The sequence below is a fragment of the Melospiza georgiana genome, chromosome 12 (genome assembly GCF_028018845.1).
Source record: "Melospiza georgiana isolate bMelGeo1 chromosome 12, bMelGeo1.pri, whole genome shotgun sequence".
Lineage (NCBI taxonomy): Eukaryota > Metazoa > Chordata > Aves > Passeriformes > Passerellidae > Melospiza > Melospiza georgiana.
In genome coordinates, this window is record NC_080441.1 from 15,568,864 (window position 1) to 15,590,310 (window position 21,447).

At 55.9% G+C, this 21,447-nt stretch overlaps 1 protein-coding gene across 1 annotated transcript; it reads left to right on the plus strand.

Annotated features, from left to right (window-relative positions):
* Window positions 1-2,983: 2,983 nt before the first annotated feature.
* Window positions 2,984-21,285, plus strand: MPP1 (MAGUK p55 scaffold protein 1). The gene is made up of 12 exons (XM_058032590.1): window positions 2,984-3,139; window positions 9,384-9,524; window positions 9,861-9,939; window positions 10,941-11,026; window positions 12,119-12,187; window positions 15,002-15,198; window positions 15,461-15,567; window positions 16,387-16,467; window positions 17,063-17,143; window positions 17,505-17,707; window positions 18,039-18,113; window positions 20,036-21,285. Exons 1-12 carry the CDS (start codon window positions 3,038-3,040, stop codon window positions 20,210-20,212), a joined length of 1,398 nt encoding a protein of 465 aa, XP_057888573.1. The 5' UTR covers window positions 2,984-3,037; the 3' UTR covers window positions 20,213-21,285.
* Window positions 21,286-21,447: the final 162 nt, after the last annotated feature.

Here is a 21,447-nt window from a genome sequence, read left to right on the forward strand (position 1 = left end):
AGTTGCCAGCAACACCAACAGAAACAGGCAGTATCAGTCTGAAGAGAGCACCTGAGCAGGGACCATGGCCAATGGGGAGCACAGCAGATTTAATCACAGCTTAAATCCAAGCTCAGCCATGGGGCTACACCAAGCTGCTCACCACCTCCTCCACCTCAGTTTTCCCATATGCAACCAAGAGGGAATGAACACACTTAGACATCATTTTTCTGTCTGTCAGGTGCCTCTTGTCACATTTCTCCCTCCTACTACACATTCCATGATTAACTTCAAGGCATGTCTCTGCTCTCTGTATCTCTTGCCTCCTACTCCACGTTCCTACCAGCCTGTTTCTAGCCCGTGAGTGCAAGAGAAGCCCTGCACCAAGGGGTCCTGCCTCCAGCACATCTCAAAGCCACCAACCCCAGTGTGGGTCCACCTCCCCCTCCTCCTTGCTGGCTGTTTCAGCTGCTGGGTAAGGAGTGTTCTGCAGAGCCTTCTTGGTCAGCTGGGCAGGGATGGGAAGATGAGGCTCCCAGCAGCATTCTCCAGCCTGGTGGGCACATCTGCTGGGGCCAAAGGCAGCCAGGCATCCTTTGAGTTTTCTAGTCCACAATTTTCTCATCCTAATCAGGCTGTCCAGAGAACCCTGCAGACAAAGTCTGGGCCACATGGTCCACCAGGTTCAGCTGCAAAACATGGCCCACCTAGGTGTTTTCTGCTCCTGGTATTGACTGTCCTGATCTCCTACTAACACTACAACCCTGTTATGTGCTTGGTACACAGAACTTGCTCACCATCAGGAGCAAAATTTGATGAAGCCTTACACCACCAGTTGTGAATTTCCACCCAGATAGGCTGAACTTTTACCAAGTTAAGTAAGAGGGGGCCCCAGAGCTGGTTTGAGCTGGAAGATAAGGAAGCAGGGAAGGCTGCTACCATCATGAGGTCAGCTGACACAGCAGTCTTAGAGATAAGAGCAGGAACAGCCCACCCAGAGACAGTGAGGGGACCCAATAAAGAACAGGAATACCCCAGATCCTAAAATTACTAGTGGTCAGAGCAGTCATGTGAGGGCTGGGGAACTTACATTGTAAGGATTTAATTGCCCAAGGATTTCTTTGATTGGGGTTCCTCTTTGGGTGTACCCAGCTCAAGCTGCTCTACATGTCAGATAGATAAACAACACATTTACTCAATGGATGGGCAACTTTTCTTCTTCAAGCAGGCCCAAGCCCTGTTAATAATGGCATAAATCCTGGCAGGTGGGGTAATTCCTTCAACAAAGCCCAGGGCCCAGATGGGCAGTGTGAAGATAGGACAAGAAGGGGAGCTACATCTGGACAATGCAGGACTCCAGCAAGTGATTCCACAGAAGTGCACAACAGCTGCCATGGAATGGGATTGTTGGGAAGAGCACTCCCAGTGCAGGCTGTGCTTTGGGACTCTTTGCTCCTGGTAGTGCTAGAGCAGTTTTGCTGGAGCCAGTCACATCAGTGCCTGCAGCTCCCACACCTCCTTTTCCCAGCATCTCACAGCAGTCTGGGCTTTCTTATAGCCCAGTCAGGAACAGTTTTGTTCCCACGAGGCAGGAGAAACTTGCCATCAGAACGAGATGGATTTTCCTTCTTTCTTTCCCTGCATCCTGTCCTGTCCCCTCCCTGCTACCTACCTCCCTTCCCCTCCCTTTTTTCCTGTTTCCTTTCTCTAGGAGTTTGCACTCCTCTCCTTGTATTTCTTATGGTAACTTTAGGCCAACTCAGCCTGGAGAACTCATCTAGCAGCACTGTGGGAGTCTGGTCCAAGGCAACCTCTAAACCTCCAAGATCCCAGGGATGGTGTGGAAAATTGTGGAAAACCCTTTCAGTGTTTTCTTAAGGAATAATACAGCAGAATTAACCTTCCATCCCCAAATAAAGCTGACTTCACTTTGACCTTCCCATCAGTAAGACCTACACAGCAAGGGCAGAAATGGTTTGACAGAAGCCCTTTGCACCATGCTTGACTCACAAATACAGGGATTTGCCATCCCACCCATGCAAGGTGAAGAAGGTGGAAGACCCAGAACAGCTGAAGGAAGAAGAGGGCTGGACTTGCTAGAGTGCAGAGGAAGGTACCCTGGAGGTACCCTGGAGCTTTGCACACTGTCAGAGCCCAGGGATGACCACTGGTTTGTGAGAGCCAGCCATGCGCCAGCCAGTGCCACTTTGGAGAGGCGCTCCCCCTGTCCTTGCTGGGTTCCTGCTCAGAGTATCCAAATGAGGGAAATGAAGATGGTGAGGGGCCTTGAGAGGAAGCTTTGTGTGGAACAGGTGAGGTCACTTGGTCTGTCCAGCCTGGAGAAGAGATTGAGCACAGAGCTCATTGCAGATACAACTTACTGATGAGGAGGGGCAGACCCTGATCCCCCTCTGTGCTGACCCATCACAGGTCCGAGGGAATGGCTGAAGTTGTGTCAGGGAAGGTTTAGCTGTGTATTAGGGACAGGTTCTTCCCCCAGAGGGTGCTGGGCACTGGAACAGCTCCCAGGGCAGCGCTCACAGCAGCTCTGACAGAGCTCACGGAGCCTTTGGGCAGTGCTCTGGGGCACGGGGTGGGACTGTGGGGTGTCCTGGGCAGGGCCCGAGATGGCCTCGATGACCCTCGCGGGTCCGTTTGGGTGCACTCTGTGACCGGAATGCCTGGGCACGACCAGGGCCAGGCAGGGGCCGGGGGCTGGCCCAGCCCTGAGGCGATGGGGACGCTCCCACGGGAGAAGCCCCCGCGCTGAGCGAGGCGAGGCGAGGCGAGGCGAGGCCGAGCGCAGCGGGGCCGCCCAGTGCCGCCCTCCCAGCGCCGCTCTCTCAGCGCCGGCTGCTCGGCCCCGGCTGCTGGGCCCCGCTGCCGCCGGGCGGCCCCACCGAGCCCCCGGCGCGTCCCCGGTCCGCCCCCGCCGCCTGGCTCCGCCCGGCCCCCGCCGCACTCGGGCGGAGCGTGGGGAGCCCGCGGCGCCGCCGCAGCCGGGCCGGGCCGCTCAGCGCTGCCGGGGCCAGCGGGGCCGGCCGCAGCTGCCGCCGGGATGACGCTCAAGTCGGGGCGCAGCGACGGCGGCGGCAGCATGAGGACGGCGCTCTCCGACCTCTACCTGGAGCACCTCCTGCAGAACCGGCCCAAGCCCGAGGTGAGCGGCCCGGTGCGCCCCCAGACCCCGCGGCTCCGCCTGCGCCCCGCTCCCGGCCCCATCCCCGCCGAGCCCCGGCAGGGAGCCCGGCGTGCCCCGCTGCCCTGCGGGCCCTTAGCCCAGCGCTCTGCGCCCGGCTCGGGCCCGGCACGGCTCCCGGGGGTGCCGCTCCATCCCGTCCCTCCCGCACACGGAGAGAAGCAGGGCCCCACAGGCAGGCTGCTCATCCAGCTGCGGGCCCCAGCAGCCCGGGAGCAGCGGTGCTCGCTGGGGACGCGGGTGCCTCCGGGGAATGGTCACCCAGCACTGCCGGCAGGGCAAAGAGCTGGGTGCTGGCGAGCAAGGCTCCAGCATCCTGCCGCGGAAGAGATTGTGCTTGTTTTGCTGCAAAGTTGTAGCTGGTCTGAACTGGAACTGCCTGTCACATGAGCTGATTCAGCTGCTGAGCAACCTCCCGGTGCACGGCATGGGCTGCAGGAGGGCGGGGGTCTCTGCCCAGGGAATGAGGATGCACGCAGCCCCTCTCACACCTGCCCGGGACAGGGAGTGAGCCCGTGGCCGCATGCACCGCACCTCCAGCACGAGGAGGGCAGGCTGCACCAGCCCTCTCGGTTCTGCTCGGTGGGCTCCTTCCTCACTCAGTGTTGTTTGGGGCGGCTTGGGTGCAGCCACCAGAGGGTCGGCAGTTGCCAGTGTTAAACAGCTGGTGCTTTTCTCCCAGCTTTGAAAACGCATCCTTGGTGATGCCGTGGCGTAATGTGCCTGGGCTAAGGTTTCCTTGCAACTGTGGGGAGCCTCTGAGAGAGAGCAGGGAGGAAATTTCCCTGAAGTGCTGTCCTTGCCCATCGTGTTGGACACTTAAACATGAAAAAGAGGCCTGATCAGATCTGTCTCACACCAGTGGTGCATCTGCTTCTCATGGTTCGACCCTGACAGGATGCTTTGAGAGAAACAGTAGGAAAAATATAATTAAAGCAAAGTGTCTGGACCAGGCAATGACTGAGAGATCCAGGCAGAGGGCCTGTCTGGCTGCAGACAGAGCAAGGATAAATTGCCAATAGCAGCAGAGCATGGAAAGTGTAGGAGCTGCCCTGCAGCTTCCTGGTGTTGTGGTGTATTTATTTCAGTAGGGATAAAGGGAGAGATGGTGAACGGAGATCTGCATGAGGCCTTTTAAAAGGAGCTCTGTAGTGCTGGCTTCCAGCAGTGTCCTGAGCTTGCCAGTCACAGATTCCTGTCTCTGTGTCATGGGTATGCAGAGATGGCCCAGGGTGGCTGTGGCCCCTCCGTGGGACACCGAGACCTCACCCAGCAGCAATGTCCCTTCTTGGGAAGGGTGCTGGGTGTGCCTGGCTGCTCCTGCTCTGGAGTCAAACAGGGTGACTAGGAGGTTTCTCTTCTGCATTTTGTCTGGCAGAGCCATGTGCTGGGAAGTGCTGTGCTGTGTTCCTCACGTGGTGGCAGGGCATGCAAATCATGGCAAGTGGAAGCCATGTTATTGCTAGAAAACAGCCCCAGGCCTCTCCTCTTGAGCCTCACCACGTGCCTGCATATCTTTGCCATATCTCCTGACTGACAAGTAGAGATTTACCAAAAAGGTGTGGGCTTTATTTCCAGCTGTTGCACCTGGCAGGATGACCTTGGGCTTGTCCCTTTATCACCTGTGACTCAGTTCCCCAGCTGTAAAATGGGCAGCAAATGTGACCTTTGGGAGTTTGGTGGAGAAAAGGAGGGTACTTCTGGGGAGAGCTGATTTGAGGGTGCAGAGGGAGCACTGCACTTGCCTCTGGGCAGCAGCTCTCAGCATCCAGCTGGCAGCAGCTCCAAGGCAGACTGAGGCTACAGGGAGCAAATCCTGAATCAACCACAGGTAAAACTCACTTGAAAGCTGAGCTAAAACTTCTGGCTTTGACAAACAAAGTGGGGAGGGCTGGTTCCAACTTTTTAATCCCAAATAAAGTATTTTGCTGTGTGGCTGTGTGTCACAGCTACAGGGAAAGAGCTGTTTTGCAGGGCTTGTTCTGGAGGCTGGGATGGAGTGGCAGGGCAGCTCCTCCTTCTGTCAGCGTTGTGGTTTCAGTGGCTGTCCCTTGGAGGTTACCAGCTTCACAAACACATCTGGAAGGCTGCATCAGCCTTTTCTGGTGGGAAGGTGGTGCCTCAGCAAAACTGACTGTGCTCCCTTGAAAATCTGGCCCATCTCCATTGCAGCACTCTGTAATCTGGAGTCAGTGTGAGGGCACACAGAGCTGGCAGCACCTTCTGGCTGCCACGACCATTTTGTATCCTTCCTATTTCTCTTTTCCCCTTCCCACAGAGACCTGTTGGTGTTGCTGGGCCTTTTCCTGATGTCAGCAATGTAATCCTTTTTGGTTTAAATGTTTGCTGGTTTGATTCTTGTTTTTAAACTTCAATCATATTGCTAGAAGGGGTTTTAGGTGAGATTGTTCCTGTGGCTGTGCAGGCAGACTTGAGAAGTCAGTAGCCCCTGGCAGAATGAATTACTTCTAAATGTCTACGTGGCTGTAGCTCTCCAGCCTGCTGAAGCAGCCTTAAAGCAGCTCCCAAGCTCATTTTTTTTTGCTACTTTGCATTTTTTTACACATTGCTGTGTTTTTTAAGCTGTACAAGACTGAGATAGACAGATCCTGGATGGGGAGGGAGGCAAGGCTGGAAGCACTGGAGGGTGGCAGGAGATATTGCTGGGTCAGGACATCTCTGCACCAAGCAGTGCCCCAGCCTCTCTGCATGCACCCATGGTGATTATAATGTGAGGGGTCATGATTCATGGAGGGAGCTGGGATTTTGTTCCTCACAGTGTGAGAACAGTGTGTCTTCCTGCCAGCCAAGAGGGCAATCCCAGAGAAACCTGGCTCCAGGATTCATTCTTGCATCCAAGCTGCTGTGCTTTGGGGGCCTGCTAGGCAAATCCAGCAGTAGTTTTCTCCACATACTGACCAGGCAGACCTGTTTTTCCAAGGCCGCCTGGTACTGAAGTCTCCTGGCTGGAGCAGCAAGGAGAGCCCAGGAACCAAATCTCTGAACGTGCCCTTTGCTCTGTAGTGCTGCTTTCCTCAAGTGCTGCTTCAGCCTCCTGCAAACAAGCTGCCCAGTTAATGTTTGATTTGCCCAGCCTGGTGGAGCCAGCACAGCAGCAGCAGCAGCCCTGGCAGACAGTGCTGACCCCACTGGGGAACAGATGCCAAGTCCTGGGATCCTCACCACATTCCCTGTTTGTAAACACTGCCCAAGGAGCTGGTACATTCCCTGTGCCCTGGGATATGGGGCAGAAATCTTGTAGGAAATGCAGACAAGGGGTTGTGGGGCACCTCTGACCCACAGAGCTGGTGGCTCTGGTGTGCATTGCCAGTGCAGGATTTGTGCAGGAGGATTTGTACCCCTGTCACCCAGCTGCAAGGCACACAGGGCTGCTGGACAGCCCTGTTGCACAGCTCAGCCCCCAACCTCCTTGCCCCACATCTGCCCCAGCACGGGCCTGGCAGTGACACAGCTGGCAGTGGCTGGTGGCCACGAGCTGGCTCTCAGCAGCGCTCACAGATGTTTCCTGTGGAGCAGTGCACAAGGAGCAGAGTCTGGCCAGTCACCAGCGTGACTTGAAAGGCTCTTGAGGTCACAGACTACGCTGGGCCAAGCCAGCCCTGAGCGTGGCAGCTGCCAGCAGAGTGCAAGGCAATCCAGCCAGCCAGCTCATGGGCATGGGGCATGAGAGCCACACACGTCTCCTGTTTCTGGGTGCCAGCATCAGGGCTGAGTCTGCCACCCCAAGGGTTCTGGCTGTCCTCATGAACCAGCCATCCTCCCATCCCCACCCACTGGCTGCCCAGTGCCATCAGCAAAAAAGCCACACCATCCCAGCGTGGCTCTGGTTCTGGAGGACCCTTGTGCATTCAGAGTTGCCATCAAGGGACTGGTGGCCATCCCCAGGCACAGCAGCCAGTCTCTGGTGACAGACCTTGTTCTCCAGGAGTCACTCACCAGGGTGACACTGGTGCTGTGTCAGCATGGAGGGCTGGGTGTTTTCTCCAGCTCTCAGCAAAAAGCAAAGGTCGAGGCCAGGAAGCTCAGCTGATGGGCATGGTGAGGATGGGAACTCCCAGTCCCTGGAGCAGACTGTGCAGTCCTGGGTCACTGGGCTCTGCTGAGCCTAGAGGTTTGAAGCCAGGAGCTGCATGGTCTAACCCTTTCCCAAGGCATGACCAAGATAAGTATGATCTGTGCTGACTCCAAGCACCTCGTGGGCACTTTGGCCTCAGGTTGGGCTGGAGAAGGTCCTTGTCCTCCTACTCCTCCTTGCACCTGCTGGTCTGGCACAGGGGACAGCTGGCAGAGAGCTGTGGGACAGCTCTAGGCACACACACTGCTGGATCTGTTCCTGTGTTCTGCACATGCTGTGGTAGCATGGTGCCTGTTGGGCTGCCAGGCCAGGCTTGGGGGATGGATACAACTTTTCTTCCTTCCACCCTGCAAGTCCATGGCCTGGCTGCTGTTCTGGGCTGGGATTCAGCCTTCTTCTCCGTGTTTAAGCCAATGGCAGCTGGAGCCCATGTGGTTCCCTTTTGAGGAGGAGGTTGGTTGGCACTTCTGGAAGTAGTTGGCTTAAAAATAAATCACTGCATGATGGGCACACAGCTCCCAGAGCCCTTCTCTCCCTGGCCTTTCTGGGGGCTGTGACAGTGACCATGCCTGCTCTGTCCCTCTCTGCCAGCACCTTTCCTGCTATCCTTGTTAGTCCTGACTCTGCTGTCCCTTTCTTTGCTCCCTCCCTGCTTTCTGCCACTGCACAGAGCTGGATCAGCCAGCAGCATTCCAGCACATCCCTACCAGAGCTCATATTATTGTGGTTTGGTGCCATGGCTGCAGCCCAGGAGCAGGTGCTCTTCACTGGCCTGCCCAGATCTGCCTCCTCCCCTGGCAGTGTGGGGCTGCAGCTTCTCCTGTGCTCCTGGCCAGGGGTCAGGGTGGGTGAGACTGAGCTGGGGCAGGGGGTCAGGCTGCTATTTCCCAGCTCCTGCATGGAGCTTCTGGCCCTGGTGCTCAGTTGACAAGTCAGGCTGTGTGAGGAGAGGTGTTGGCTCTGCCTGTCTGGGCCCTGCCACATCACTGATGCAGGACTGAAGCTGATGAGGACTTTGCTGACTGTCCCTGCAGCTTTGCTGGCTGTGGCTCTCAGCTCAGGCACTGCTGGGAGGGAGGGTGCAGGCTGCAAACTGGGCAGCAAAGCCAGGAGTCTGGTGTGGAGTGGGACAGCCAGGAGGGTTTGTTTTGCATCCTGAGCTGGTGTGGGAATTTGTGCCAACAGGGCAGAGGCTGCAGATCAAAGCTGATCTGGGTTTTGCTGGGCTAGCACTGATCTGGGAGAGGCTTGAGGAAAGTCCACTGCACTTGGGGACAAACAGGCACATTTGTGAGCTGTGTGGAGACATTGCCCAGTGTGTCTGAGGGGTTTAACAGGACTGTGTCAGGCTTTCTTGGGCTGTGAGGGAGAAGCTCACTGGGCAGGATGGATTTGCAGGTCTTTGTATGGGACCCCAAGCGCTCTGTGTCAGCCCTGGTGCCAGCACATGCTGGAAACCAAGAACAGGGATTTCCTCAGGACTGAAAGCCTGGCTTTCCAGTGCAAACCAGCATGAAAGGAGATGGGGCTGGAAGGGGAATGGGATGTTTCTGGCTGGCTTGGGAGCGCTGCCTTCAGTGCCTGGATGTTGGCACTGCACCGTGTCAGTTGCCCACTGATGTAGGTCAGGAAAGGTTGAACTTGCAAACTAAGCTGGAGCAAAGCCTGGCTCCAGTTCTCAGGGGTGAGTCCCAAAGTGTTCTGTTCACGTGGTGGAGAAATCCCGGGCCTTATGCTCTGCAACAAGCTACCTGTGAGCCAAGTGCTGCTGCGACACACAAGGAGTGTTTGTGACTCTTTGCTTCAGAAGATCAGCTGTGAACTCTTTTGGCTTCTTCTACCTCTGGCTTTTCCAAATTGTTCTTACCTCTTGTGTTTCCCACCCGGAAAACTGCAGATTAAACCCACATCCACATCTCCAAGGCTCAAGTTCTTCTGCTCCTTTTCTCTTCTTGCCCTTAGTGTCTTCTCCTCCTGTGTGCTCCACCTGCACCGCAGGCACCTTAACCAACTCCAAAGTAACTCAGGTTCGAGTAGCTGAGCCCCAGAGCAGGGATCAGCATTCCCAGGTGGAGCCCCTAAACCGTGGTCTCTGTTTTGCCCCGACAGGCCATGACTCAGTCCCCACACACCCTGACTGAGGACATTTACACCAACGGCTCAGCGACCCTGGGCAGCCCCTCGCACGGCGGCCGCGAGGTGCGCAAGATCCGCCTCGTGCAGTTCGAGAAGGTCACCGAGGAGCCCATGGTGAGAGCTGGCAAGGCCCCAAAGCTGCATGGCACCCGGGGGTGGAGGGGCAGCCTGAGCTGAGCCAGCAGCCTGGCTTGAGGGAAACAGTCACCGGAGATCTCGGCCATGGGAAGAAGGTGCTGGACTCTGCCTTCTGCCCAGGGAGCCGAAGCGAGCCCTGCAAAGGGTGGTGGTGCTTTTGCCAAGAGGAGCTGCAGCAGCCTGAGTTGGCCTAGCAGGGTCTTCCCCCCAGCCACTGCACAGCCCACTGTGGATATGGGCCTGGAGAGGACTTTGTGAGGGCAGGAGAGCTCTCCCCTGCAGCGAGCAGTCATGGATTTTCCTGTCTTGCAGGGAATCACGCTGAAGCAAAATGACAAGCAGAGCTGCATGGTGGCCAGGATCTTCCATGGGGGCATGATTCACAGACAAGGTAACGAGGCCTTTGGAAAAGTGGTGCATGGGGTGCACGTCTGCAGGTGGTTTCTTCCCATGCAGCAGTAATGCAGGTCCTCAGCACGGCTGGCTTCCCCCTGTGACATGGACATCTGTGCCTGTTCCTCCCCTAGGGATCTGTCAGGAGCTTGGGACTCACTGGTCTCTCTGCATGGTTGTCATGTTAAAGCACTGGAGGCTTTAGGGATAAATAAAGGGCTGGGGGAAGGGCTCTCCCAAAAAGGAACTGGAGATCATCTGTCTCTGTCTTGTGATGGGGTCACTGTAAGAAGAGATGGATCATACCCCAGGGACCTTGGGGGAGGCTCTTCCCATTCCTAAAGTGCACAGGTGGGACAGGCATCCTGTAGATTGGCTCTGCAGACCAAAAGAAGGTGCCAAAAGAAATAAATAGGTGCTATTTTCTGGTTTTGGGTCTTGCCAAGGAGGCGTGGATACGAGATGTTCTCTGCTTAGAAGAGGCTGCTTTTCCAGCCTTGGATCCAAGTGGGAAGTCTGTGCTTACCACTGCCAAAATAAGACAGGAGCCATTCCAATAACATTACTGGAGCCTGGTTTTTAGTAGTATATCTGAGGCTGTAATCTGCCTGGGTGTATAAACTGAAAACACATAAAGTGAGGAATGCTTGTGTTAAAGGCCTTGTAAGGAGGTTGTGATTGGCTTCAGGTGAGGTACTTGGGGCTGTGTTTGAAATGCTGATGCAGGTGCTTTGACCAGTCCAGAGCACTTTGCACACAGTGGAAAGCAGCCTGATGACCTTAGGACTGGCTAGGTGTGTGTGTTGGGTGGAAGGGGAAGAATTCATTCCCCTTGTGCTTTCCTGCCATGTGCTGAGGTGGCATGTGTGCTTCCCGAAGCACTGCCAGGCAAACACTGCAGTGTCCTGGCCCTGGAGGCTGATGGAGCTGTGTGAACTGGGTTTGGTGAGCAGCTCTTGTCCCTTTTCTGCATTTTCATGTTTCTCACATTGCTGGCAGGCTCCCTGCACGTGGGTGATGAAATCATAGAAATCAATGGGCAGAGTGCGAGCAACCACACAGTTGACCAGCTGCAGAAGATGCTGGTAGGTATCTGTGTGTGTCAGGGCTGTTCCTGGGAAGGACCCCTTTGCCCTGCATGCTGTGAGCATTCACCCCCTCCCACACACCAGAGCCTTCACACAGCTGCCTACATACAGCAGTGAGGTGTGGCAGAAACCATCCTGCACGCAGCCCCCTGTGCTTGCTGCTTATTTCTGGCCTCCTAGGGCAGCACTGAGGGCTGTTGAGTGGGTCCCTGACATGTGCTGATCCTGTGTGGGGCTTGGAAACCAGCTCTGTTTGCCAAGGCTGCTGTGCAGCTCCTGCAGACCTGAGCCACACATGCATGTCATATTGGTGCCATTTGCCTGCTGCTGAGGCCATGCTGGTCCTGTCAGGCCCTTGCCAGAGACAGCTTTGGACAGGGCCTCGGAGCTGCCTGGGGCTCATACATTGCTGATCCTGATCTCTCCCCAGCACATGACACCTTGTTGGAGGGAGGTGGTGCTGCTGCTGAGAGCCCCCACCAGCAGCCTAAAGCAGGAGGCTTGGCCTTGCCAAAGTGACACAGGATGTCCCTGCTCCAGACAGCAGGACCAAGGAGGAGCTTGTCTTTGGTTTTGCCTCCTGAGAAGAGTGGTTGGCCCAGGAGGCCCCTCCAAGCCTCCACACTGGTTGTCCCACAGGACCATGTGGGGGTTGTGATGTGTGTGAGGCAACAGTGGCCTGTGGCAGGCAGGAGAGTGCTGTGCTCTGATGTCACCAGGAGGGCCAGAGCAAGGGGCCACCATGGAGGGGACCTGGAAGAGTCAGCCTCTCCTCCCAGGCTCCTCTCTGGAGCAGCCAGAGAGGAGATGATGCAGATCTTCATGTTCATTCTGGTGGTGCTTAGCAGTGCCCACAGCCAGACCCTTGTAGGGGTGCTGGTGTCCCCCATGGGAATGACACAAGTATGGCAAAGCCAAGCACAGCTGTTTTTGACCAGGCTGTGGTGTCCCCCAGCAGCACAGCATGGTGGGGTGCCCAGGAGCCTTTGCAGGCCCTGGCACTCAGCACCTCCCTGCACAGCTTGCTGCTGTTGAGCTGCCTCCAGACACCACCTCCTCCAACTCTTCTTTCTCCCCTTTGTTCACTAGAAAGAAACCAAGGGGATGGTGTCATTAAAAGTCATTCCCAACCAGCAAAGCCGCCTCCCTGCTCTCCAGGTAAGTGCAGCCTCTGGACCATGGGCAGTGCTGGGACAGGGCTGTGGGGCAGGGTGGGACACAGCAAATCATGCAGGACATGCTGGGGACAAGCCAGGGGTGTCAGGGCAAGGGGGTGCCTGCCTTGTCTGAGCTGCTGGAGGGACCTGTCCTGTGCTTACATCCCTGCAGACAGCCACATGCTGGGCCTGTGTGGGTGTTTTCACTCAAAGTGTGTGCAGGAACACGGGCTGGCATGGCTGAGCCACCAGTGGTGCTTGGGGATGGGAAAGCAGTGGCAGGGGCACAGCAGGGAGCACGTGAGGGTTTCCTCCAGAGCCATGGCTGTGTGTGACAGGGCAGCCCCTGCTCTGTGGTCCCTGCTGCCACCAAGGCCAGGTGCAGCAGCCCCAGTGAGGGTGACATCAGTGCGGATGGCGCCGTGCACAGCGTGGGAGGAAGGAACAGTGGGGGCAGGAAGGCAGTTCTTGCACCTGCTGTCACTGCCAGGGCAGGGAGGCCATGCTGTGTCACCAGGGGATGACACCTGCCTTTGAAGTCCTGCTGGGGCTGAAATAGAGCAGTGGGCAGGGCTGTGTTCAGGGCATTGTAGCTGAGTTCCTGTCTTGTCCTTGTGCAGCCCCTTATCATGGACAGGCAGGGCAGGGAGAGGAGTTCAGAGGCAGAGGGCGGGGGCTGGATGGTGCTGGGATGGGCTGAGGGAGCACACATCCTTCTTTACCCAGAGAAGCTGAAGTTCTGAACGTGGTGGCAGGTGTTGGTGGCTCTGTTTCTTCCTCAGTTTATGCTGCCCCCAGTCCTGCTCAACCAGCTTTGCATGTGTGTTTGTTAAACACTGGCCCTGTCTGTCCTTCCCTGCTGTCAGTCTGCCCTCCCTGTCCTGACCCAGCCAGCTCCAGTTGGCCAACTCTGTGCCAGGGGAACATGTACCCCAGAGGAAAAGAATGCAGTTGCTGGTTCACCTGAGGCTGGGAAAGACACAGGGACAAACTCCTTCCCAGCAGCACTTGTACTGCTCCTGCTGTGCAGGGCAGTGGTGCTGTCTGCTCCCCAGAGCCACAGCTACTTGTGTCTGGGTTTGTTGCAGTACCACCACCAAGAGTGGACTCTTTGGATCCCCATGGTCACCTTTATCTCAGTGCCTGGCAGGCAGGATGGTGGAGATGCTGGCATCATGATTTTCCCCTGCCTGGGCTCACAAGGTTGAGTGTCTCCTGGAGCAGGTCTGCTTGGGAATGTCTTAATGAGAGGAAACACAGAGCATTCAAGGCTCTTGAGGACCCCTCCAGCATATTTCCTGCAGTCCTTTGACTTTAAAAGACCAAGACTTCTCATGCTGGAGCCTGCTCAGCAGCTGTCTGGCCCCAGAAAGGGGCTGGCAGCAGGCAGGCAGAGCCCTGTACAGCTGTGGGTGATGTGTGGAGCTGGCATCTAACTGATGTAGGAGGGGTCTTTCCCAAATGTCCTGGCTTGGGACACCAGTGCTGCAGGAGCAGAGAGCTCTGGGCAGGTGCCTGGGCAGTGCCTGCTGTGTATCCTTCATGTTTGTGCTTCCTGGTGCCAGAGAGTGCTCTCAAAGCAAGCAGCAGTCCTCATCCTGAAAGGAGATTCCACTCCTATTGTTTTTCCTAATTTCATTTTCTTGTCACCTCCTCGTGCCACAGCTTGATCCATATGGTGTTTTCTGGCAGTGGAAGGGAGCCATGTTTGTGTCCTGATGGCTCTGTGCCTGCAGCAGCACAGCTGAGGGAAATGGCTTTAATGTGGAACAAGGGCAGCATGGTCTGTCCCACCAGGGCAGGATGAGTTTCCAGGCCCTGCCTATCACATCTGAGGACAGGACAGGCATTACCCCATGTGAAACTTTCCCCCCCCCCCCTTGCTACATGCTGTGTTTCTGGGGTTACTAACTTGCTAGGGTCATGCTCAGCATTCCCTAAACTCTGCTTTTCACTCCTAATGCTCTGCACTCTGCCTGGCTTTGCCTACACTCTGTCTGGACTCCCTCCCAAGGAGCTGAGCAAGCAGAAGGGACAGGGAAAACAAACTTTCTCACACCTTCTTGTCCCTAGAGCTTCCCCAGCCTCAGGAGGGCACACAGTGGCCTGGGAAGCCATAGCAGCAGCTTGTTTCCAGTTGCAGCTGTGATGAGTTTTGGAAGATGCAAAAGGGCCCAGGACAGAGCAAGGCAAGAATAGATACAGCACTGCAGCCTTGGCTCCCCAGAGGCCTTGTGCCATGCAGGGATTGCCCAGCTATGGGGAAAGGCAGCACAGAGCAGCTGAGATTGAGCCATGGCCTTCCCTGTTGCAACATCACCTCTGTGCTCACCCCGCTGCAGAGCCCAGCTGTGCACCGTGTTGGTGGCACTCCTGTGTGGCTGGCTCAGCTCAGCAGCACTGTGCAGCACTCAGGGCACTGCAGGGAGCTCCATGGCAGGGTTTGAACACCACCTGTGGGTGTGGGGGTGCCTAGAGGCTGCAGCCCTGCCATCAGCTCCCAGTCAGGCCAAAATGCCCTCATCCACTCACCACCTCATCTCACTACAATTCCATGCCCAGGACTTTCCCCCTAAGCTTTGTGCATCTCCTTTCTCCCCACACAGCCTCGTGGGGCCTGGAAATGAGCAGGGGCTTTGTGCCTGGAGCCATCTCTGCAGTCACTGCCTGGGAGTGCAGTGTGGGGGCCAAGCTCAGCCACCCTGTATGGAGTTTGTGTTGGGTAACACCGGTGTCACTGCTGGGACAAGCAGGAAAATGTCCCCTTCATGTGTTGCATGGCCAGGCTGACTCTGGTCTCCTCTCTGTTGTGTAGATGTTCATGAGGGCACAGTTTGACTACGACCCCAAGAAAGACAACCTGATCCCCTGCAAGGAGGCAGGGCTGAAGTTTCAGATCGGAGATGTGATTCAGATCATAAACAAGGACGACAGCAACTGGTGGCAGGGCCGGGTGGAGGGCTCCTCTACTGAGTCAGCAGGACTCATCCCTTCTCCAGAGCTGCAGGAGTGGTAGGTCCCTGCATTTGCCCAGAAGGGCTGGATTTGGGAGTGGAGGAGGGAGCAGTGACCATGTGCTGTCAGGAGTTTGTGTTGGGTAACACCAGTGTCACTGCTGGGACAAGGAGGAAAATGTCCCTTCACGTGCTGCAGGGTGAGCTTTGCCTGTTCCAGCAGCCAGCCTGTTTCTCTTGCATGTCTGAGGGACAGTCCTGCTGCTGTGCCAGGGTTTGGGGGACAGCTGGGCCATGGGGGTGTGCTGCTCTCTTGGCAGGCGTGTGGCGAGCGTCTCCCAGCCCAGCCAGAGCGAGTCCCCGAGCTGCAGCCCCTTCGGGAAGAAGAAGAAGTGCAAAGATAAATACCTGGCCAAGCACAGCTCAAGTAAGTGTGAGCAGGGCAGTGGGCCCAGCCCCAGCCCTGGCCATGCCCCTGCCTCTGTCCTCCTCAGGAGTCAGCCAAACAGCCCAGCTGTGGCAGCAGTGGAATCTCAGATACCCCACAGCTGTCAGCTTTTTTAGAGTCTGTTCTGCAGCCTTCATGTTCCTCATGTGGCCACAGCTGTGTCCCCATGTAGAGCACGAGGCCAGGGCTGGCTCAGCACTGAGCACTGAGCTCCCCTGGTGACAATCCCTTGCCCTCCTGGCTCTGTGAGCTCAGGCTCCCCAGCCCCAAACCTCACAGGCTGCTGAACCCCACGGGGGAGGCAGTGGCAGTGCTGCTGCTCAGCAGTCAGGAGCAGCCTGAACTGCTCCCACAGCTGCCAAGGCCTGTCCCTGGTGGGCAGGAGCAGCACCCCATGCTAAACTGAGCCAAGAGCTGGCAAAGGTGGGTGCCCAGGGACTGCTGGCTCCTGGCCCGGCCTGCAGCTCCAACCAGCAACAAACAAGGCTGTAAATCACCCAGATATATAAAGCTCCCCCAGCAATAACCTCCCTGCAGCTTCTTGCTGCCTCCACCCCAGCTCCCAGGTCCTACTGTCCTGAGCAGAATTACTGAGCAAAAGCAATGGCTTCCCTGGCTTCTTTGCCACTCTGCCCCTCACATGCTGCTGCTCTTTTTCAAGGGTGGATGAGCTCCCAGCCCAGTCCTGACCACTGCTGTCCATTTCCCCTGGCTTTGCTCTGACACACAAACATGGCTCATGCTGGTGTGGCCAAGCCAGTTCTGACCCCTTCATGTCTCCTTTCTCCTCCACCCCAGTTTTTGACCAGCTGGATGTTGTTTCCTACGAGGAGGTGGTGAGGCTGCCTGCCTTCAAGAGGAAGACTCTGGTGCTCATTGGTAGGTCCTGTGCCAGGCATCCTCTGCAGCACAGGGACTGTGTGTGGGAACCAGGGGGACCCAGGACTGCACAGGGGCTGGGGCAGCATGGCCTTCGAGACCTAGTAATGTCTGGGGAGCATTTCTTCAGTCTGCAGCAGTCATCCCATCCATAGGCTGACCCCCTCCATGCAGCAAGCATGGTTTGGCATCTGCTGCAGTGCTGGGGAAGAGTTAATTCAGGCATTTGCAACTCCTGAGTCTCTTGATGGAAAATCTCTATTAAAAGCAGCTCTGCAGTTGCATCAAAGCAAGCACTCCCACTCTGTGGGGACTGAGCACTGGATTCCATGGGCATGGGCCAGTCCAGCCAGGCTGGTTGCTCTGCAGGCAGCAGTCCTGTCTCCAGCTGGGGCTGGAGATGAGCATTCTCAGGGCACAAAGAGCCTTTTCCAGGGCTGGAAGACACCACAGACCAGCCCAGAGAGCACATCTTGGGCAGGGCCCAGACCAAGCTCTGCACTTTTTGTCAGACCCAGACCTGTGGAGGGGCCCCAGCATCTCCCACCAGGCTGCTCTGAGCCCAGCTCCAGTGTCCATCTCTCTCTCTCTCCAGGGGCCAGTGGTGTGGGCCGTAGCCACATCAAGAATGCTCTGCTCAGCAACAACCCAGACAAGTTCATGTACCCACCCCCATGTAAGTACCAGCACAAGATGCATTTCCTCTCACCTCTGACCCAGGACCTTCTGACAGCAGGTGGGAGGTGGGGAGATGTTCCTCCAGCACCACCAAGCCCCTGCAGTCAGATCCCCATGTGCAAGGCCTCCCTGCCTGCAGCCCCACATGGAGCCACCTTTGCCCACAGAGGCTGCAGGGCTGCTGCCCCCACACAGACACCTCACTCTTTCATCCAGTGCCTGTCCCCAGCTGGCTGAGGGACTGGTCCAAAGCAAGAACCAGTTAGCAGGGGATTAGTACAGCTTAGTCTTGATGCCTGCTCCACTCTGCTCCCCCCTCCTTCTGGGGGCTAGCACTCACCCCCTCTCTCCCTCCCCAGACACCACACGCCCCCAGAAGAAGAATGAGGTGGATGGGAAGGACTATTACTTTGTCTCCACGGAGGAGATGACCCGGGACATCTCAGCCAATGAGTTCTTGGAGTTTGGAAGCTACCAGGGCAACATGTTTGGCACCAAGTTTGAAACAGTGCACAAGATCCACCAGCAGGACAAAGTCGCTATTTTGGACATCGAGCCCCAGGTAGGGAGCAGGGGAAGGGGTGGGTGGACAGGGGCTGCCACAGATGGCATTACCTGGGTGCTGGCTGTCACTGTCCCTGCCCTCTCTTCCCAAAGGAAAAAGCCAGCCAGCTCTGGGTGGCATTTCCATTCCCAAGGCATGGGTACAGTGAGGGTGTTCCTGTCCCAGCACACACCTGGCTGTGACAATGGGCTGCAGGGATCCTTTTCCAGGAGTCCACCCAGTGAGCTCATGTCCCCAGAGAGGGGACATGTCTCCTTTAGCCCCCACTGCAGCACAGTCCCAGCCTGAGCAGGGCCACACTGTGGTGACTGCACCCCTCTCTCCACAGACCCTCAAGATCGTGCGCACGGCCGAGCTCTCCCCGTTCATCGTGTTCATTGCCCCGACAGACCGGGCAGAGGACGTGAGTGCCACCCTGTCCCCTCCTGTCCCCTCTGCGTGGCCGTCTTGGGCCATGGCAGCACCTGCTACACCACCACTGTACTCCTGTCTGCTTGGCTGAAGTCAGCCCAGACCTGAGCTGCCCATTCCTGCAGCTGTAGACTCATCCCACAGCACAGTCCCAGCACAGTGGGGCAGGAGCGTTTACCCTGCCATCAGCTATGCAAATAGACTCACAAACAAGAGCTGCTTTCATTCTTTGCCTCATTAGGATGCTGATCGCTTTAACGTGAGGATGAAAGCAGCACTGATAGCAGTTAACTCATTCAGTGCCAAGCCTCAGGCTGGCAGCCACAGGCTATATCACTTCCCAGGAAGCCCCTGGATGCAGGGATGCTGCTTACCCTGCCCTACACCCCAGCCAGGCAGGAAGAAGGGAAGAGAGGCCAACAAGAAAACCCAGAGCTGTGCTCCTCCTGGATTCAATGGCAACAAGGCCGCCTCTTCCAGCCTATTGTTTGTAAGGCTCAGGCTACAGATAGTGTATTTATGCAACCTTCAGAGCAAGTGTTGTGCAGGCATTTAGAGGAACATTAACTGCCTGATGCAGCAGGCTGGGGAGGGGAAAAGATCTCAGAACAGAAAGGGCCACTCTGTCACCCATCCAGAGAAGAATCACATCCTGCTGCAGTGGGCAGGGCCAGCCCTGCTGCCAGGCACTAAATATAACCCTGCAGCTCGGCTCACTGAGGAGAGGGATGCGGCAGAGTTAATGTGACCCCGCAGAGCTCACATGAGCAAAGGCTGCTGCTTGCCCTCCCTCCCCTCTCCACCCCCAACAGCTGCTGGCTCCATCCACAATATAGGAAAATTAATTTTGTAAGAATAGATGAATATTTTCAGTAACTCTCTCAAGATGAAGGTAGCTAAGCAGTATCTTAATTTTTTGTTTTTGCCCCTAGGGTAATAATTATATTTAAAGTTTGCCAGTGTTGAACTGAACACCTTAAAGAGAGAAGCTTGCTGTGCCCTGAGGGAGGGTGTGGTATTACAAATATTACTTTGCCATCTGTAATGTTTTTAGTGCTGGCCGCTAAAAGTATCAGTATTGTGATATATACCCAGCTGGTCTAACAAAAAAAGAAGGGAAGGACATAACGATTGGTCTGCTTTGGGTCTATTAATATGTTTATTTCATCTATTAATAATATATTTAATTATATAATAGATATAATTAATATAATCTAATAGTACCCTTTAAGATCTATTTAAATCTGCACAGAGCAGAGCTCAGTGAGCACTGCACCCCAAGCTGTCCCTCCTCCCCAGGCACAGAAGCTGCCTGTCTTTCATGCTCCATTAGGGAAATACATGGAAATGGTCTGGACCTCAGTGCCAGGGGCAGAGCTGCTCATGCACCCCTGGGCTGTCCCTACAAGCTGGGCAGGAGGGAAGAGGCAGCTTTGCTTTTGCTATTGAAGTGCAGCACTAAACCCCAGCCAAAAGCAGTGCAGAGGCAGATAGAGCTCTGCCAGCTGGTGCTGTTCTGGTCAGCCTGTGGGAAGGGAGCATCCTGCAGGGATCCCACCTCCAAGGCAGCCTGGAGCTGGTGACAATGCCCACCAGAGCACTGAGCAGCCTGCTGCTTGTCAGCCTTCTCCCTGGGAGCTGCCACAGAGCATTTCAGAGGTAAACAGAGAGCCAGCAGGCCTGGCCTCACTCCAGCAGCTAACCTGATGTTCCCAGCACCACACAAAGCCCAGCAAAAGCCCCAGACACAAGCCCAGAGACCACACAACAGCTCCTGGCCCATCAGACAAGCTCTAAGCATTCTCTGTGCTGGTACTTCCCAAGCACTGGAGCTGTTTGGGAGGTGTTGGGAGGCTGTTAGCTGGTTGGGTGTGGTGTGAAGGTCCCTGCTGAGCACTGTGCTGTCCCTTGCAGTCAGAGGCGCTGCAGCAGCTCCGCAAGGACTCGGAGAGCATCCGCAGCCGCTACGCGCACTACTTCGACCTGTCCCTGGTCAACAACGGCGTGGAAGAGAGCCTGCAGCTGCTGCAGGAGGCCTTTGAGCAGGCCTGCAGCTCCCCACAGTGGGTGCCTGTCTCCTGGGTCTACTGACAGGGCACCTTCCATCAACCATCCTGCAGCCACTGGGAAACACCTCCTCAGCCTCCCCTGCCCACACAGCCCAGCACAACTCCCCTCTGCTGCTCCATGGACATGGTCTCGGTTCACACTCTCACAGGGTGCCCACAGCTCCTCTCCTGGGGGAACAAACACAGGGCAGAGGCTGCCTGGGGGTGAGCCACCTCTTGTGGCACTGCAGGGCAGGGCAGTGGCTACAGCAGAGCCCAGGATAGCTCAGAGCACAGCTCCCTGCCCTCCCGGGGCAAGGGAAAGCACAGTCCTGCTGTAGCACCCAGCTGATCCTCCCTGCAGCAGTCCCAAGGGATGTGGCAGAACAGACAGATTGCTCCTGACATGGCAGGAATGCACACAACTCAAAACCCTTCCTGGAGGCCATGAGGCTTCAAGGAAATCTAAGTCTTAGGGAGCTTCTCCCAGATCAGAGCTCCTCCACCCAAGGGGTTCCTCTCACAAATGGGGAAGATGATGAATGTGGCATGAGCACCCCCAGACAGGCCTCACCCCATGTTCCCAGGCTGGAGTTTTCTCATTCACCCTGTGCAGCCATAGGTGTAAAACCTCACTGTATTGGAATTCTCACCGTGCAGCTTGGATTGTTCCTGCCTGGCAGAGAAACTGGGCAGCAGCTGAGCCAGTCCCACAGACCAAACCCCCGAGGGATTCTTCAATGGGTAAATTACATCCAACCACAACTATCTGTTGCATGCAGTAGAAAAGTGTCTACAAAGATCATCCAGGCATGTTTTCCAGTCTAGGGTGTCTCTCACACTGTATGCAAACACAAAAGCCATGCTGACCCCAGGGTTTGTACTGACTCACAAGCCCCACACCACCATGTCTGGGAAGTATCACCACATCCATGTAGGTGAAAAATCTCATTTGTGTGTTCAGTCAGCTATAGGGGCAAGGGGAAGGTGGTTAAAAAGTCTTGTGCAATTTTTTTTTTAAGGATGCCAAAAATAAAAATCTATGTGCAATAGGGACCTTTGTTCTGATCCACTGCAGGGAAACAATGAGCAGCAATAAATGTGTGCTGAAACATTGCCATGGCTGGTGTTTTACCTCTCAGGCTGGGCACTGACAAAGCAATGACAAAGGCTCATCAACATGACCATTTCTCTGCCCCAGCAGCTTCTTCAGGAGAGGAGCAGAGGCTGGGTGTGTGGTAAAATCTGCCCCATTAATGCCACTGACCTTTTGGGAGG